The following is a 20,375-nucleotide window of genomic DNA, read 5'->3' as shown; positions in this document are numbered from 1 at the left end:
ATTTTGTTCCCCCTCAAAAAAAATCAAATTCAATTAGTGTAATCATAATAAAAGTGAATGTTAAATGTGTTTAATGACTGAAATGGACACTTAACAGAACCAATTAGTAATGTTATCTACACTATATTAATATTTTTGTGGGGCAATGTGAGATAAGACGTCTATCAAATGTAATATATTTTTGTAGTTATTAAAATTATGTTACTAATTACTGGCCACTGACGAGGACAAACGCTTTGTTCCTCGACATAATGTGCATTGCATGTAGACACTCTTGCCTTTTATTTCAAGTAATGAAAAGTAATGGCTGTATTTCCAATGTGAAAGCGCAGTACTGGGCTGACCGCTCGCCATCGCTGTGTCTTCTCATTGAAAGAGCGCGCAGTAGTGCAGTAGGCGTGGCCTACCTACGTATGTTGTCCAAATCTACTCTGACTGGCTTACTGTGCCGTTGTCTCGTGTCTCCCCACCCCACACGAAAGCAGAGTAAAGAAAGGCTGAACGAGCAGCGTGCCAGATGAGAACAGCTTTAATAAAGTAACGCATAGTATTTTATTGTAAGTAACGGGAACGGCGTTATAACGATGTAAAAAGTAATTAGTTAGATTACTCGTTACTAAAAAAAATAACGCCGTTAGTAACGCCGTTTATTTCTAACGCCGTTATTCCCATCACTGGGTAAGACACAGCCAACTTTTTCCAGCCCCGTAAAGTAACCCCAACCAAGGCATGCGCGGCACGCAATTCATGTTACAAACGAGGGGAGAGCAAGTCACACTGAACACCATATCAAACGCACAGGGCATTGAATCATTTCATAACCACAACGGCTTAATAACATTGTGTTTCATATATCTGATTGAAGCTAAGAATATTCACATTAGCCCGCAATCATATCCCGCCGTTTCTTGAGCGGTGTGTTCTTCTCTGCTTTTCACACTGGACAGTACGCATGCACGCACAACAAAAGTCCGGCGCATTGCATTTCGCACCTGAATAGTTGCAGACTAAGGAAATGTTAAAATGTTAAAACTGTAAAAATGTTGAAATGCTAAAATGAAATGGTTGTTGACCGGTTGAATGGTTTTTGAATACCTGTCATTTAAGGGTTGGAGTGAGTAGAGACTGGGATAAGAGAGGTGTGTGTGTGTGTGTGTGTGTGTGTGTGTGTGTTGGCCCGGGGGGGGGGGTTGTTAGGGGGGGCCCATTCAGAGCATTTTGTCCTGGGCCCAGCCAACGCTGTCAGCGGCCCTGCACATAGACACAGACAACCATTCACACTCACATTCAAACCTACGGTCAATTTAGAGCCACCAGTTAACCTAACCTGCATGTCTTTGGACTGTGGGGGAAACCCACGCAGACACAGGGAGAACATGCAAACTCCACACAGAAAGGCCCTCACCGGCCGCTGGGCTTGAATCCAGAACCTTCTTGCTGTGAGGCAACAGTGCGATTATTTTTTTATCTTTTTATTCAATATTAAGAATTTTTCTTATTTACTAGGATTTAACCAAGGGTCAGTCAAATGAATACCTTAAAGTGTGACATAAATTAGAGAAACAGACAGGTGTTGGGTTCCCCCTCCCCCAAGAGGAATCCAGACACCCCTTTAGCACTGGAACACTTGCACTGAACAAAATGTAGATTTTGTATAAAGATTATTCACTATTGTGACACTTTTATTGATTTTGTTTTTGCAATAATCATCATGGCTTGGCTTTGCGAACGAAGATCATGAAGGGTGTTGTCCATGTCTGTTGCACGCCCACTGATGGCTGGTGAGCCCGATTCTGGAGAGGCAGATTAGGTTGCAGCGGGTGCAGGTGAATGACTGGTTGGGTGTGGGAGTAGAGGGTATGACCGTGGTTGTAGTAGTGGTAGTAGACAGCACCTTGCTCTTCCTCTTTGACCTTTTGTCCTCCAGGTTGGCCCGTCTGGCACACTCAAAGGTCTTGACCGCATCGTGAATGGTGTTTCGCCAGCTCTTGTGGTCAGCAGCGTGTGAGGACCAGTCACGGGGATCAATATGGCAGTTGGTGAGGGAGCTTTTCAAGAGGTCTTTGTACCGCTTCTGGGGCGCCCCTCTCTTGCGCCACCCGGTTGATAGTTCTTTTGGAAGGCGGTGTTCCTCCATTCTGGACACATGTCCTGCCCACCTAAGTTGTGTCTTGAGCAACATGGCCTCGATGCTGGTAGCCTCAGCTTTCTGAAGGACCTCCACGTTGGTGACAAAGTCTTTCCAGTGGATGCCGAGGATGGAGCGAAGGCAACGCTGATGGAAGTGTTCAAGGAGACAAAGGTGACGACGGTAGATGACCCACGACTCGGAGCCGTACAGAAGTGTGGTAAGAACGACGGCTCTGTACACACTGATCTTTCTTTGTGTTGTCAAGTCTTTGTTTGACCAGACACGCTTGTGGAGCCTGCCGAAGGCACTGTTTGCTTTGGCCAGTCTGCTGTTGTTAGGTTTATATAAGTATTATTCTTGACCAAGAAGGCAGTAATTTATTAAAATGGTGACAAAATTAAGGATTAACTTCGGTTCAGTTAAAAATGACCTTCTGTCTCGGCTGGACATTGTTTGGGAACATTTTGTTTATTTTGATATGAAATGTGTATTTTTGATCAGAGATGTGTCTGAACGACGCCAAGGTCTGTTTTGATGTCAGATCGACCCACACACACTTTAATGTTGGATGTAATGGTAGCCTTATTGCTGAACAAAGAGTTAAGACTTTATATTTTTGGATTATTGCATATACTATGGCAGTGATTTAAATTTAATTGTTAGATCTAAGATGCATTCAATGATTTAAGTTAGTTTTATAGTTTTAAGTTAGTTTTATAATTACAGAATATAATTTAGGGTTGTTAAGACCTTATGATTCTAATGTTAAGACTTCATGAGTTTAATCCTGAATCCTGTTTGACCTTTCTCTGGTGAAGTAGCATTTCTTTGCTTTGCCAGACATATTCTTATTTTTCGTATGACTGTCTTTTAGGTTTGTTCTTATTTACTTATAACATATCTTTGTTGAAAGATTCCGTATGTGCGTAAGCAATGTTTGTACCTTGCTATCATGTCATATGATCAGATATGTTATTATGTTATGATTATTTGACCTGCCCCAAGATCAAGCTGCTCACTTGCTCGCAAGTCAACCACACACACATACATCTGAACACTCCATCACAACAGTGATGTAATTAAGATGTGACCTGCTCACACACACACACACACATAGACACAGATATCAAAATGATGTCACTTACTCACACCCTCCCATAGACACACACCCTTCTCTGAGGTCACATACAGACACAATAGCCGTTTGGAGAGATTATGATTTGTTATAAAAGGTGTTTGTAATCTTTCATCTTTGGCGAGAATACTGTGAATAAACAGCAGTTAAACTGATCTCTGGTTCTCTGTTTTTTTGCGGTGTTCCGTCCCAGACGTCTGGGTGGTACGAGGGCGGGGGTCCCGAGAAATAAGTTGACCGATTGACCGTTTCAGACTGGGTTGAACCCCAACAGCTGTCAATCTCCTTGTCGACCTTGACATCTGAAGAGATAGTGCACCCGAGGTAGGTAAATTGCTGGACAGCTTTCAGCTCTGTCTGGTCTATGCTGATATGAGGAGGATGGTACTGCTCATTGGGTGCTGGTGACTTCCAGGCCGAAGTGTTGGGCTGTGGCTGCGAAACAGGTCGTTTGTATTGTTTTTGCAATACAAAAAACAAGATGTTCATTTGACTCACTCTCCTAAATTAACGTTTTTACGCTCATGAAAGTGAAGAAAAAGCCATTGAAAACCTTAGTACTGCAGGGGCGATTTCTCAGAGACAACAAGGGAAGCCGAGCTTCCCCTAAAATTCTCTCCCCAAACTGCGGCATCTATGACGTTGAATTCTCATTAAAACAATAACTTGCATAACATAATATATGCCCAAGATTGTATTTACGTTCATAACTATCCTGTAACTTATTTGAGTGATGTCTGACGAACTTGCAGTTCACTACGAGAATCACCTTTGCTGCCAGGCTGTAACCAGCGTTGCCAGATACTGCTGACGTTTTCCAGCCAAAATATGTTCAAAACCCGCCAAAATGCACTTAAAACAGCCCAATCTGGCAACACTGGCTGTAACCTTTCTTATTTCAATGGGCTCTATGCGCTGGCAGCCGGGTATCCGTTGCAGTCTATGAGAGGGCTCTGAACAGCCAATTTCAGCTAGTTGTTATTGGTTAAAATCGACAAAATCGTCACTTCCAGGGAAGCCGGGCTTCTCTGGGACTAAACGAGACAGTGGGAGGGACAAGAAGCCGAGCTGATGAAGGATTATTGGAGGTAGTGTTTGAAAGACATGAGGAGGGCGGTACTTCGGCGAGGAACACAGAAGCATGATCAGTCCCTAGCAGATGTTGAGAAAGTGCAGTCGTGTGCCAAAGTGCTGTCCGAATTTCTTTTCATATAAACGGTTCTTCTCATTGATGTCTCTGTACATTACTCTGTAAATAAATGTAAATATTACTCGTTGTGCTCCGTTAACTTTCATCCATTCTATCAGTTTGATCATTTGTGAATTCACTCGTTTATTTCATTTGTAGTTCAATCTGGTTGTAGGCTAGCTTGAGCCTTATTGGGATCTGCAGTGCTAGCTGCTAACAGAAATTGGTGAAGTCTCTGGAAAGCACAACCAGCTAGTATGACAGGGTCACAGACCATTTTCTGGAAAAGGAGCGGAGGGCAGAATTTGTGTATAAATAGTGTGCATCATATAATGTTCATGAATCTGAAGTGTGTATATTGTTCAGTAATGTTAAGAGAATGGTGGGCTCTGTGTTATAGGTTATACCTGGGTATAATATTCAAGGTTCTGTGTGTTGCATAGCCTACCTGGTTATGAATTTCCAGACTGTGTTGCAGATGATGTTCAAGGATGTGTTGCACAGCTGGGTGTTGTGTTAAAGACTCTGTGTTGCATATCAGGGTATGATTGCTCAAGGCTCTTCGTTGAATAGCCAGTGATTTTTGGATGTTTGATATTTTTGATTAAGGATATGAGGCACTAGCCTGGCAAGCCAGACTATAACATGAAATGTACAAGCAAAAATACTTTCTGCCACTAGGTAGGGTTGTCTAGTTCACTATGCTAATGGGGCACACCTTTCTATGCTTTGATATCCGGCCTACAGGTTTTACGATGAATACGTAAAATGGGCTTCCCCTGTTTTAAAAACCAGCAGCCGCCACTGTAGTACTGCTATTGCATACAAAGATAGATCATCCTTAAAAATATGAATGGGAAAGCAGGTATGAAAAAAAATAAAAACAAATACAAATTGTTGGTCTTGGCTCTGTAGTATTTTATGTCCAGGATCAGTAGGTTGGAAAGATGCAAATCCTGTTATAAATACTACTCCTATTGGATCAAGTTATTTATAAATGAATGAATGAATGAATGAATGAATGAATGAAAATTGAGATGCATATGCCCACAGTGTAAGGCCTATATCAATGTAATACAGTGGTGCTTGAAAGTTTGTGAACCCTTTAGAATTTTCTATATTTCTGCATAAATATGACCTAAAACATCATCAGATTTTCACACAAGGCCTAAAAGTAGATACAGAGAACCCAGTTAAACAAATGAGACAAAAATATTATACTTGGTCATTTATTTATTGAGGAAAATGATCCAATATTACATATCTGTGAGTGGCAAAAGTATGTGAACCTTTGCTTTCAATATCTGGTGTGACCCCCTTGTACAGCAATAATTGCAACTACATATTTCTGGTAACTGTTGATCAGTCCTGCACACCAGCTTGGAGGAAATTTAGCCCGTTCCTCCATACAGAACAGCTTCAACTCTGGGATGTTGGTGGGTTTCCTCACATTAACTGCTCGCTTCAGGTCCTTCCACAACATTTCCATTGGATTAAGGTAAGGACTTTGACTTGGCCATTCCAAAACATTACCTTTATTCTTCTTTAACCATTTTTGTTAGAATGACTTGTGTGCTTAGGGTCATTGTCTTGCTGCATGACCCACCTTTTCTTGAGATTCAGTTCATGGACAGATGTCCTGACATTTTCCTTTAGAATTTGCTGGTATAATTCAGAATTCATTGTTCCATCAATGATGGCAAGCCGTCCTGGCCCAGATGCAACAAAACAGGTCCAAACCATGATACTCCCACCACCATGTTTCACAGATGGGATAAGGCTCTTATGCTGGAATGCAGTGTTTTCCTTTCTCCAAACATAACACTCCTCATTTAAACCAAAAAGTTCTAGTTTGGTCTCATCCATCCACAAAACATTTTTCCAATAGCCTTGTGGCTTGTCCATGTGATCTTTAGCAAACCAGATGAGCAGCAATGTTCTTTTTGGAGAGCACTGGATTTCTCCTTGCAACCCTGCCATGCACACCATTGTTGTTCAGTGTCCTCCTGATGGTGGACTCATGAACATTAGCCAATGTGAGAGAGGCCTTCAGTTGCTTAGAAGTTACCGTGCGGTCCTTTGTGACCTTGCCAACTATTACACGCCTTGCTCTTGGAGTGATCTTTGTTGGTCAACCACTCCTGGGGAGGGTAACAATGGTCTTGAATTTCCTCCATTTGTAAACAATCTGTCTGATTGTGGATTGGTGGAGTCCAAACTCTTTAGAGATGGTTTTGTAACCTTTTCCAACCTGATGAGCATCAACAACGCTTTTTCTGAGGTCCTCAGAAATCTCTTTTGTTCGTGCCATGATACACTTCCACAAACGTGTTGTGAAGATCAGACTTTGATAGATCTCTGTTCTTTAAATAAAACAAGGATGCCCACTCACACCTGATTGTCATCCCATTGATTGAAAACACCTGACTCGAATTTCACCTTCAAATTAACTGCTAATCCTAGAGGTTCACATACTTTTGCCACTCACAGATATGTAATATTGGATCATTTTTCTCAATAAATAAATGACCAAGTATAATATTTTTGTCTCATTTGTTTAACTGGGTTCTCTTTATCTACTTTTCGGACTTGTGTGAAAATCTGATGATGTTTTAGGTCATATTTATGCAGAAATATAGAAAATTCTAAAGGGTTCACAAACTTTCAAGCGCCACTGTAGCTATTAAAGAGGAAAGTTTTTTTGTAAGCTTCACCAGCGTTGCCCAAATTCATGAGATCAGAATTGTTTGTGTTTTCTCAAAAGGTCAAAGTCATATAAACACAGAAGTCAGACCTGCCCTGTGCCATTAAGGAAAAGAAGAAGAAGAAAAAAAAGCCTATATACAACATAACCTGTGTTGTGGACACAAAGAAGGGATGGAAACCTCAGATCTTTAAGACAAACGGTTCATCTTCATGCCCTTGAATGGGAAGCATGAGAGGAAAGATGGTAATGTGTCACTGAATGGTACATTTTAAAATAATATTTACACTGAACACAACTAAAGAGCAATGTCCCCGGCACGCATGCGCACTGTCAAATTTTATTTTTTATTTTATTTATTAGTTTATTTGTCAGGGACAATGGAGCACACATTATTACATACATAATATCACGGTCAATGCCATAACAATATGTGTAGATGTGTTGCATAAAAGGTTTCTAGCCAATTGGCAAATTTGCAACCCCAGTCCCTGGTCAGGCCTTTCTAAAAAAAAAAAAAGTCCAAATATAATTTTTAAAAGCGCAGCATAGTGTGAGTTACACAGTAGCAGCAGATATATTGGATACCAATACATTACATCAACATTTCACAGAATCATGACCATATCACAAGAGCAGCGCACCGTATGCATGTGTGCAGTTGCTGTTCCCCCTTTTTTCCTTTCTCCTTTCTTAATATAAACATACAACATTAAGAACATCACAAAAACAGTACATCACACCCCAAACACCCAGCCGCTCACACCTGCTCACCCACACTCACCCCGACAGTGAGGGGCCCGGCCTGCTACGTATTTAGCTCCCATACCCAGACCCCGCCCCACGGGGCGAGCCCCAGCAGCCATGCACAAACAGCCAGGCATCCAGCACAGACAACACACCACAACAAGAGCAACAGAGTGTATGCATGCACATACCTCTGCCCCTGCACCCATGGTCCTGACTCAGTGATTACATGTTTGTTTTTCTTTCAGCCAGCATTTCACCTTTCTATGAAATGTTTTCAGTTCAGTTTGTGTTTTTATTTCAGTTGGTCAATCATTCCAGAAATGGGTCCCCATCACTGAGAAACATGACTGGCCGAAAGTGGTTTTGCGCCTCTCTGCTATGCAGCTGCCACCCACTGCTCCCCTTGTGGCCACTCTCCTTGTATTTGTTTTTAGATTAGATTAGATTAAATTTTATTTTGTCACAGAAGGACAGAGTACAGCAGGAGCTAGATTATTTGCACATTTAAAAATCAATTTAAAAAAAGAAAACTTAATAAAACTGTCAAAACTTAAAAGCTTGTATTTCTGTACAATCAGACAGTGGTGCCACATTGCTGGTTTCTGATCCATTATTTTCAGTGCCTGTTTGTATAATGATAAGATGGGTTTGATCGTTGTCTGAGAGGCTTGGCCCCATACAGTAACACAATAGGATAAGTGATAAAGTATCATAACCATGACCTCAATCATGGATAACCCCCTCACCCCCTACATGAGGCTGTGGGGGCTTTAAGCAGCTCGTTTAGTAGTAGACTGCTACACCCACGATGTAAGGAGAGATACCGCAGGTTATTCATACCTACTGCTGTCAGACTGTATAACACCCACAACTTGTAATGTAGCACCAATAACCTGTTTGTCATTATATTTGCACTACTTCACCACTACTACCTCTGTCATCTCTCATCGATGCAATTATGTGCAATTAATATAGGCCCTAAACTATTTTTATGCATACTTATATATTATGTATGTGTGTATATATACACAGAGTCTACCTGTAATGTGCAATTTTTCCGAGCCTCTCAATAAGGCAATTTTTCTATACTTTTTCACGGTACACTGTAAAAAAATGATTTGTTGTTTTAACTTAAAAAAGTTAGTTCAAGGGTTGCCTTAAGGGCTGCCTTAAAATTTTGAGTTCACTGAAATTAATATAGTAAGTTCACAACAATTTAACTTACTATGTGAATTCCAGTGAACTCAAAATTTTAAGGCAGCCCTTGCACTAACTTTAAGTTAAAACAACAAATATTTTTTTTACAGTGTAGATAATGCAAATAGCCCTCTGTATTCAATCCTTCATTTGTCTAATTTTTATTTCAGTTTTATTTGTTATCTGTTTGACATTTTCTTGCTACTGTAACACGTGAATTTCCCCGATGTGGGATGAATAAAGTGAATCTAATCTAATAACAGGAAAAAACAGCAAAGCTGCCTTGACAGGTATGTGATGCCTTATCATTCTGAAATAGTTCAGGTTTGTCCGAACAGTCTTACAGAGTTTATTAATGTGTTTATTAAATTTGAGTTGAGAATCCAAAATAATACCTAAAAATTTAAATTCACCAACTTCCTCTAAGACCTCTTGGTCTATTTTGATAGTACATTTGGCTTTCCTTCTTATGGAGAAGCACATAGATACAGTCTTTTTGACGTTAAGCGTCAGATGGCATCAATTCACAGCCAGATTTCACAGTAACCAGCTGAAAAAACTTTCAGCTAACAGTGTTTACTGTGAATACAGCACTGAACAATATCACGTGCCTGGATACACACAACTGTGAGTCATTTTGTTGTATTGTTAGACATATTCATCACTTCTTTGTGGAAATATGTCGTTTTTCACTTTGTCAACAAAACACAATTTTACAGAAGTAACTGATGTCAACAGTGTTCAGTGTGTTTATCTTGTCATATGGAAGGAAAACATAGTTCCCACTTGTAACACAGTCATTTTAAGATTTACACATAAGAGGAGTCGACCTGAAAAAAAAGTTTTAAAACTGCGTTAAAATGACGACACCACTTCCGGTACGAGTAAACCATGTGGACCAAAAGAGTCTGACTGACCCACTGTGCGCTTTAGGCTAAACACATGCAGACAGTATGTAGAATTAAAGATAAAGATACAGGACTTTTTGTTTTGATAAGAACGAGTCTTACCTTCACAGAAATCGCCTCTCTGCAGGAAAGTGTGTGTTTGTTTCGAGGGGTTTTTTTTCCTTTTTTTTTTCTTCAGTTTGTAATTTAAAAGGAGGCGTCGACTTAACTCCTCCTGAGGTTTATCATCAGCAGGAAACAAACCTGACAAGCTGCACGTCATCACCCCTTCTCTCTCAGGTACTGAACATACTGCACAGGTAAACAGTGAAGACTAGCCCATCTATTGTTATGGTCTGAGATCCCTCTCCCCCATCCATCAAAGCAAACAACCATCACAGGACCACCGCTTATTATGTAATGTCATTCAAGTCAATATTAATTAAATAAACAAACACAAATATACGAAATCCCGAAAGGTGACTTTAAAAATTTTTCTATATTATCTATCTATCTATCTATCTATCTATCTAGATAGATAGGAACTTGTGTGTACAAGATTAATATATATCACTTTCTGGGTTCCGTATACATAAATATGCCTATGAAATAAAATAAATATGGCTATGAAAAAAATAAATATATACACGAGTAAACATAGTTCAATAAATAAATGTTTTTATTTCAAAATTACGTTTTTCAAAGGACTACTTTTGATTTATTTCAGAGGACTTTTCTTTCCTAAATGCTACATTTATTTCCTAAACACCCCCCCCCCCAAAAAAAAAAAAAATAAAAAAAAATAAAATAAATTAAAAAAATCTATTGTATTCAAATGAACAGGGCATGGTTATCTCAGATTCAGACCAAAGCAACGGCACTAGCCTTATTTCTGTTTGTTTACTTTTTTAATATTATTTTAAATGGCATTTCATGCATAACTGCTAACCAGATACTATCGCACTATCACATATACTTTATTTACACAGCAAATTCCCCAGTGTTGAATTAACACTTTCAGAGTTAATTTGTGTCCAACTGGGGACACAAACACAGTAGGGTGTTAAATCAACACTCTGGGTGTTAATTCAAAACTTGGGATTTTGCTGTGTATGCCCATCATGTAATATACTATGCTTTTTTATCTACCATATACCACTGTCCATAAAGTATTTGCACTGCTCATTACATGCTTATTTGCACTGTGACTGGTTACTGCCTCCCACACTGAAAGCTGTATATCTTATTACTTGCTCTTATTGGTAATGTTTTATTTCTTTTGGTGTTTTTTTTGTATTTTAGTTTTTTATATGTATAAAGGCTATTTAGTTTTTGTATTGATCTTGTGCAATGCGGAAATGTTACTGGATACCTTGAATTTCCCTCTGGGATTAATAAAGTATCTAATGTTTTGGTGGACCTTGTAAAATGTTATAGAAGACTCCGTGCTGTTTTACTGGCAAATGTAGTTTATACAAAATATTGAATGCAGGGGCTAGTAACTGTTGAAAATAATTTTCTTGATGAAGGACTTCTTTTTCCTCTGCATAAATTTACTTCAATTAAAAGGTTGGATTTTTCCTGTCTCCCCCCCCTCAGGGTGAGATGACACGACTTCACCAAAAGGTGGATTTTTTTTCAAAGGGTGCCAATAATTGTGGAGGGGCACTGTAGAAGGGTGGGGGGGAAATGTAAGAACAAGAAATTGCATTACAATTTAATGACATGTCCATGTCATTGCACGGACATGTATTGCTGTATACATAAATAAAATATTAAAATAAATTCAAAGTGACTGTTTTCAACAGAAACTGATTTTTTTATTCAGGTTAATAAAACACTGAATCAAAATTTATTTTAAAAATGCACAAAATGTCATATTAAACTGGGGTGAGTGACCAGGATGTGTGTGTCATGCAAGCAAAAGGAGCATGTACTATTTCTACAGCCAAGCTGCATCCAATCATACTGCAGCAGATGGGTATAACATTTTATTGACAATTTTAAAAAGTTGCTGAGTCACTGGAATAAAAGTAAATCTGGGTCTTTGCCACTGAAACAGATGAAAAGCCCACAAGTAGGCGGGTTATAAATTTAAACAGTCCACTGCAGATTAAAGCCAACCTCGACACACTGTAAATTCAAGCACTCATGTACATCCACCTGAACACCAGAGTAGAAGATAACACCTCAAAGTTGAAAAGGCATCAAAAACAACAACAACAACAACAAAAAACCTCTTGAAGTGAAGAAATATACAGTATCAACAATTTATACACAGTGCACCCTGACAGCCAATCATGACTCATTCTGAACCAGGGCTCCTCAAGGTAGTTTTCCTTCATTTACACTCCAGCAATGTCTTAATGTCTTTAATTCCATGGTCTGAGGCGACAGTGATCACATGATCCAAAGCATTAAGTCGACCAAGAAGCTTCACCACCTCCTTAATGTGCTCCCTGTGTAGGAAACAGTTAAAAACAGTGGGGGAAGTATTAAAAAAAAAAAAAAAAGTATATTTTCCATATAGTCCTATTATAAAATCACTTGTCTAATGTCCCTTGTCGAAGCTGAAATACTTCCACATGACATTTTTCACTGTTACTGCTCACACTGAACGTGACTGCGCTGACTGGTATGGAAGAACAAATGAAAAACATCACTTTTAATCCCTCTATAAAAGTGTCAGTACCATTACTTTATTACTTAAACCTGGCCTATGAGTCAAACATAAATGGACAGATGAACTCAACATTCTCCATTTTGAGAGAGAGAGAGAGAGAGAGAGAGACATGAGCACACCAGCCAAAAGATAACTAATCTGAGACTGGAGGAAAAGGGTGGGGTTCATCTATGCTCCAATGTTAATATGTGGAGCTCCTATGCAAAATGACAGGTCTGTGTAAGGTAAGCACTCTTATGTTTACAATGTGCACACTGTGTGAACAGTCTATGTCCCCCCCATAGCAGCACAAAAAAAAGCTCTCTAGGCAGCAGACTTTCCTCTACAAAAGCCTATTGTAATCATGCCCTAATTGACTTCTTTCTAACATGTTTCATGTGCATTTAATACAGTGCCTCTTAATTAGTGCCACTACAAGTTTTTCTTCTTTGCTCTAGCAACTCAGTTTCTATACAGATAGAAGGTTTGATAAAAACAATCACCTTGCTATCCTCTTGTCCACATCAGAAGCTGTCAGGCTGTTACGATACAGTGAACTGGCCATGTGCTTCATGTAACGGCATAAGTTCTCCAGCTGCGGCAGAGTCTGCTGACCTTTTAGACTGCTGAACCACTGCACAGGAAAACACTCCACCACCTTGAGGTAGCAGTGAGAAAGAAGAATTTCACAACCTGAACTTATGACAGGGTCTCTGCACATTTCTGACCAGCAAAAATAATACTTTTTAAGACCATTTTAAGACCACTGAGTATAAAAAATAAGACCACTACCGCGGAACAAATACGTACAGTAAAAAAAAAAAAAAGCACACTCTAGGTTAAGTTCAAAGCATTTTTTTTAATAAATAAGTGCATCTTCAGTTTACAAAACAGAACATTAGCTGCCTTCCCGATATTTTAATAGTAGGGTACTGCTGTAAACATAAACAGTGAGGAAACAAATTGATCTTCAGTTAACAAAACAGAACATTAACTGCCTTCTTGATATTTTAATAGTAGGGTACTGCCATGAACAAACAGTGAGGAAACAAGGAAGTTTGACTACTGATCGAACTGCCTCAGTGCATCGGATTTCTCCTTGTTAACTTGATGTCTTTCCGACATACCTTACATCTCGCTTCATATTCTGAAGTTGCTGTTGTTAGCCAACTTTTGTATTTTGGCTCCTCAAGCCACTTGTTACTAAACTTACACTTTCCCATCTCCGTTCATGTTCAAGTTCAACCACTTCTTCCTCGTCTGCTCTACTCTCAATGGTTCTACTACATGGATAAAAGAACACACTGCCCCCTGTGGCGTGGTTCCTGCGCTATTAGAACTAGTGCTAGACACACAACGGCTCTTGTGCTACTTGTTCAGCATCTTGATAACAAACGACGCTGGTTGAATAAATAACGTTAGCGCGGAAAAAAAATCCAGACATATGGTTTTTTTTTCATTTACCGTAGGCTACCCGGATGAAATTTAATACCTCCCATGTGAAATTTAATACCATAGCTCAAAAAATAGCGAAATATAATGCTTTTTAAGACCTTAAAAAACACATATTAAAAATAAGACTTTTTAAGGATCCGCGGAGACCCTGTATGATAGCTTATAACCTTGAACAGTATAGTTAACTGAAAGGTTCATACCTTCCTGCATTTCTCCACGCTGTCCTCCCCGACATCTGTTGACTGTAGTGCCGAGAGAATGTAACGATTTAGTGTGCTGTCAACAGCAAGCTCCTTCAGGCTGTTCTGAGACAGGATGCCATCCCACTGCAGGATGTTCCCTAGGAGCTACACAGACAGACACGTCCATTAATTATAATAAGAGACAGAGAGGCAGGTTTTAAAATAAATAAATAAATAAATAAATAAATAAATTTAGTGCTGCATTTAACTATCTAATTCAGTGACCATTCTTTGATAGACATGGTACAGCGTTTCTTACATCATTGGTTCATTGCAAATTCTACCAGTGCTTACAATAAGAAAAATGATCACGGCCTAAAAAAAAAAAAAGGTCTCCACTTTTGAAGGTTGAGGACTGCTCGTGGCTGATTAAAAGGCCCTGAGTTTTGAGGATCGTGGCCTATTTGTGGCCTGGCAAAATAGATGACCATGCTAACATGCGATTCCTACAAATGCCATGTTTAGATTATATACAAGCATACTTTGGTCAACACAACATATTCTGCTGGATTTCTGGTCCCCCGAGAACATGCCAGCCAGAGTATGCTTGAAGTAATCTCTGCTCAATATTCAGAAATTGAATTCTGTATTGTCTGTGATTTGGCTGAGACTGTTACCCCTTTTCCACCAAATCAGTTCCAGGGCCGGTTCATGGTTCAGGGCCAGTGCTGGTTCACAACTCGTTCAACTTGCGAGCCAGCTGAGAACCAGTTTGCTTTTACATAGCTCGGGGTGCTAAGGGGAGTCATGTCATTACGTCGCTGTATACGTCAGTTACGTCGCTGCGTTTGCATAAACCTTGGCACGAACATCGAAGCAACAACAACACAGAGAAGAAGCAGCAGCAACAACAATAATAATGGATGACTTCGCATTTGTACAGCTGCTGCTTCTCGTCGCTTAAAACTGGCGACCTCTTGCGGTCTTGCTATTGTTGTCGGTCTTAACTCCGCCCCCCCGCTGACATAAGCGGTTCTTTCCTCTGGCCCAGCAAAGAGTTGGTGCTAGCCTGGAACCGGTTTTTCTGGCCCCAGAGCCAGTTCTTTGTCAGTGGAAACAGAAAACCCGGTTCCAAACTAAGCACTGGCCCCGAATCAGCCCTGGAACTGCTTTGGTGGAAAAGGGGCATGAGACCTTTGATGGTAGGTATACCTGACAATAATGACTCTATATTTATAACGAATATTTATTGGAATGTCTCAATAAACAAACTAAAATATATAAAAGACATGGTAAAAATAAACTTTTTTGAAAATAAAAGTAGTTCTCATCCCTGAACTAAGTCAATGGCAAGATAGGATCAACATCAAGGCAAACTAAAAGACTGTATAAGAACTTTGTAAAAATAAACTTTTTCGGAAAAAAAAGACTAGTTCTCATCCCTGAACAATGTCAATGGTAGGATAGAATCAACATCAAAGTTGTCGGAAAACATGAACTTTTTGAATGTAGCGAGTGTGATTGTCTTTGAACTGTCGAATTTGGACATGTTTATTTTAGTTTCATTTTCGTTACCTGAGATTTCATTTCCGCTATGTACAAGCAGTGCCTAGAAAAAATGACCGGCTATTTGGTGGTTGACTGTTCCTGAATTTCCAAACTTTTGTTCGATTTATGCTTCTTGGGGAATGTATCAGTCTTAGGATGAATCGCACATACGTAAACCCCGCGAAATTCCGCAAAATCAATGCGCACCTCGAATTGCCTGTCGTTTTTTTTCGAGCACCACCAGTTAGCCTGGCAGAGTAAATGACGTCACTCATAAAATTACATACGGAATTGAATGAAAATAGTTGTGACAGCCCTTTTCACCGAATAGATAGTTATTTATATTAAAATTCTTGCCGATTTCCTGAAAATTGGACACTGAAATCGTCGCGGCCGATTATAAGGCCCCGACAATATGGTGTCGCGGCCGATATGGCGGCCGGGGCCGATCGGCCGTAACTTATTGTAAGCACTGTTCTACCCTACTCAAATTAACCACAGTCGGACTAACATACAGCCCCTGAGCCAGAACTGGCCCAATAAAGGTTCTGATGCATCCCACTTTTGAATCGGTGTGAAAAATTAAAAATAATCACCTTGTGGACTGTAATTAAATTAGAGATCTGAAGAACAGCTAGTCTCTGTTATTCCACTAGGGGGCAATCAGTTCATCTACTGCCAAGAGATAACACAGTACCATGCACCCTCACTGAGCAATTTATCAGGGACACCTGTACCCCTATACATTCATGCAATTATCTAAAAATCAGCCAATCATGTGGCAGTGATGCAATGCATAAAATCATGCAGATACAGGCCAGCAGTTTTTAGTTATTGTTCACATCAACCATCAGAATGGGGGAAAAACGTGATCAGTGTTTTGACCGTGGCATGACTGCTGGTGCCAGACAGGCTGGTTTGAGTATTTCTATAACCATGGCTCCCCTGGGATTTTCACACAAACAACAATCTCTGGAGATTACTCAGAATGGTGCAATAAAAGACATAATATCCAATGAACAGCAGTTCTGTGGACGGAAATGCCTTGTTGAGAGAGATCAACGGAGAATGACAAGACTGGTTCGAGCTGACAGAAAGGTTATAGTAACTCCGATAACCTTGCTATACAATTACGGTGAGCAGAAAAGCATTTCAGAACACGCAGCACGTTGAACCTTGAGGCTGATGAACTACAACAGCAAAAGACCACGTCAGGTTCCATTTTGTCAGTCAAGAACAGAAAGCTGAGCCTGTAGTGGGTACAAGCTCACAAAAACTGGACAGTTCTGAAAAACGTAGCCTGGTCTGATGAATCTTGATTTATACTGAGGCACACAGATGGTAGGGTCAGAATTTGGCACCAACAGCATGAATCCATGGACCAAACCTGCCCTGTCTCAACAGTCCAGACTGGTGGAGGTTGTGTAATGGTGTGGGGAATGTTTTCTTGGCACACTTTGGGCCAGTATTCAATGCTTTTCTTTGACCTTCTCAGTCAGCAGATCTGAACCCAAGAGAACACCCTTTGGGATGTGGTAGAATGGGAGATTTGAAGCATGACAGTGCTACTGAAAAATATGCAGGAATTGTGTGATACAGTCATGTCAACATTAGGGATGTGACTTTTGATCAAAAACACTATTCGAAATTCGCTAAAAGATATTCGAAATTCGATTCGAAAATCGACAGAACCCCGCCCGCCCCACCCAAACGCACGCACACATGACAGACAGGGTGAAAGTGGTAACGGTTTAATGAGTCATTAAAAAACAAACTTCCATTCACCTCACATAGCCTACAGTATCAAACAATAATATAGGCTTCCAATTTTATTGTACATTTCTATGCAGCCACGACTATTTTCGTCTGTTAGAAGGAACCGCGGGTGAAACTGCCCGTTTAGGAAACGATAATGAAAGCATTCGAACAGTCAGAGCAGAATAAACTTAAGACATATTTTTGTTCAAAAAAATTAACATGTCGACGTGGTCGGGATGGAGACGGGTACGCAGCCTATTGACAATTAGACCGGCTGCGGAGAACACACGCTCCGATGGCACGGACGTTGCAGGCACACACAGGTAGGTGCTGGCCAACTTTGCCAGGCGAGGGTATTTCTGTTGATTGTCTTTCCACCATGTCATCGGGTCAGTGTGGAGCGGTGGGCATGTATATTGGCAGTACTGAGTCAATTCAGTCACGCATGTTGCCCTCTCTGTGCTGTAATCCTCGCCAAATATGACGGCAATTGCTGCTGTTAATGGGCCATCCTTTCGGGAATGTTTCGGTTCGCTGGGCCCTTCATGCGATTCCGCCGCCTCTCCGGCCTCTTCATCATCTGCCATGGACAGAAGGTTTCTCACCTCGGCCTGCACTGTGTTTCTCACCTCGTCAGTTGCGAACCTCAGGTGTTTGTGTCTGGGATTAAAAAATGAGGCAATGTATGCGACCTTGCGTGCGCTGCTGGCATTTTCAGGTGCAAGGCGCTCTTTCAATGAGGCAGACACCGCTTTTTTGAAATCGGTGACTTTGGAAGATTCTTCTGGGAGTTCTTTGTGATGTTTGGACAGTAGGTTTGCAACCACTGGAAAAATCATAGACAGCGACACATTCGACTCTCCACATAACGCAGTGGTGGCGCATTTGAGTGAGTACAGCACAGGCAAAATTTCCTCCATCACACCCCAGCTATCATCGGCCAATTCCAGGGTGCGCGCATCCGATAATTTGGTGACATTTCTGTCTGACAAGACAGCGCACACAGCCCATCTCTGTTCTAACAAGCGCTCGAACATGTCATGTATCGAATTCCATCTCGTCCGGCAGCTTTGCACTAACTTGTGTGCAGGCACGTTTAGGAGCTGTTGCTTTTGCTTCAGAGCTTCTGTTGCCACCGTGCTATGATGGAAGTGAGACACCAGACGATTGGCAGCTTTTACGACGTGGTTTATGTTTTGCAGTTTGAAACCGTCATTTGTAGCCAGTTGAAGAGTGTGTGCAAAACAAGGCTGCGAGTCCCACCCCAGCCCGGCGTCGGAATTGGCTAGAACCATGTTACTGGCGTTATCATGCACGCACGCGATGACTTTTCCAGTGAGACCCCAGTGGTCCCTCGCGTTAGACAGTACATTTGCGAGATTCTCAGCCGTATGTCTCTCGGGCATGGCTTTGGTCTGCAGAACAGCACTCTGCATCTCCCAGTCTAGCATGTAATGGCAGGTGATGGTGACATAGGATTCCGTTGTCAGCGCCGTCCACGAATCTGTAGTTATGGACACTTTATGGGCATTCGCTAATTTCCTTTGTAGGATGCTTGCATTTTCATCACGAAGTTTTTCCAGCCTGCTAGTGATTGTTTTTCGACATGGAACTCTGTATTCAGGCTCAAGAAAGTTCATCAACTCTCGAAAGCCTTCTCCTTCCACAAAGCTAACAGGCAGCATATCTTTAGCTATCATCTTAGTGAGGAGAGTTGATATTTTTTCGGCACGGGCGGCATTCAACTTAGATGACCTCACCATGAAAGCGGCAACTGACTGCTGGCCCGAAGTCACTTCTACTGGATGTCTCGCTTCCAGGTGGTTGTGCATGGTGGTGGTTGATCTGTGGTATGCCAGCTTTACCTGACATATGTTGCATTCCACTTCATTTTCATTTATCAAAGTAAATGAGGACCATACGGAACTTTTGCTACCTCGCTGCATCGCACCGCATGTTGCAAATTGCAATTCTTCTTCTGTTATTTTGACTACCTTTACTGTACGATAGCGGCACCCTCTGGCCGAATTAATGCAACAGAGAATGTTAGGAACAAGGAAACGCCTTTCCGCGCTCATTTTTTTTTTTTAGTGGAATGTAACGTAAGCCAAAACGGCATTCGAAATTACTATTCATTATTCGAACTCGTCACGAATATTCGACTATTCGAAAATCATGTCCCATCCCTAGTCAACATGGACCAAAGGAATCTTTCCAACATATTGTGGAATCCATGCTATGAAGAACTGAGGCTGTTTTGAGGCCAAGGGAAAGTATATAGTGTTACTAATAACGTGCTCATGAGTGTGTATTCCATATGTATTCTCATAAATCCCACCTAGTTATAGCATTATTGCTGATGTAAAACACAGAGTATTCACATTACCTTCACACAGGACCAGAACTGCCTTTGGAAAAAGAGATAAGGACTTGAGTTCTTGTTTTCCATGACACTAAAAAGAAAAATTGTCAACAGATCAGCCAAGGGATTTAATATTGCAGAATTCCAAAGAACTCTCTTTAGATACAACAGCTGTCTATAACATACTTTTTTGGAAACAGTGGCATGAAGATGTCCTCATCTAGCGTCCTTCGTGTGCGCAGAACAATTGTCCTCAGCAGCTCCTACAAACACACAGGACAAAATTCAGCTTCAGGTTAGAAAAGCAGGAATGGGAAATATTGTTAACCATTGTATTTACACTCTAATATGAAAATAAAATTGGAACACGAAGCAACTTGACATCCAGTTCATGAGCTTGCTTATTGTTTGTATT

At 40.6% G+C, this 20,375-nt stretch overlaps 2 protein-coding genes across 2 annotated transcripts in view; both read right to left on the bottom strand.

Moving 5' to 3' along the window:
* Positions 1-10,164, bottom strand: part of slc7a1a (solute carrier family 7 member 1a) — a 43,488-nt gene extending 33,324 nt beyond the window's left edge. The window contains exon 1 of the mRNA XM_060909510.1: positions 10,117-10,164. The gene's annotated coding sequence lies outside the window, so the exon portion shown is untranslated. The remainder of the gene's footprint in view (positions 1-10,116) is intronic.
* A 1,627-nt stretch (positions 10,165-11,791) lies between these two features.
* The window catches only part of paxbp1 (PAX3 and PAX7 binding protein 1), a 39,616-nt gene continuing 31,032 nt past the window's right edge, over positions 11,792-20,375 (bottom strand). The window contains exons 14-18 of the mRNA XM_060909180.1: positions 20,147-20,223; positions 19,985-20,051; positions 14,311-14,457; positions 13,159-13,313; positions 11,792-12,452 (exon numbers count right to left, since the gene is read on the bottom strand). Coding sequence (XP_060765163.1) covers positions 12,335-12,452; positions 13,159-13,313; positions 14,311-14,457; positions 19,985-20,051; positions 20,147-20,223 — 564 coding nt within the window. The 3' untranslated portion in view covers positions 11,792-12,334. The remainder of the gene's footprint in view (positions 12,453-13,158; positions 13,314-14,310; positions 14,458-19,984; positions 20,052-20,146; positions 20,224-20,375) is intronic.

Source organism: Neoarius graeffei, chromosome 25 (genome assembly GCF_027579695.1).
Source record: "Neoarius graeffei isolate fNeoGra1 chromosome 25, fNeoGra1.pri, whole genome shotgun sequence".
Classification (NCBI taxonomy): domain Eukaryota; kingdom Metazoa; phylum Chordata; class Actinopteri; order Siluriformes; family Ariidae; genus Neoarius; species Neoarius graeffei.
This window is presented reverse-complemented; position numbering and strand designations above follow the sequence as displayed.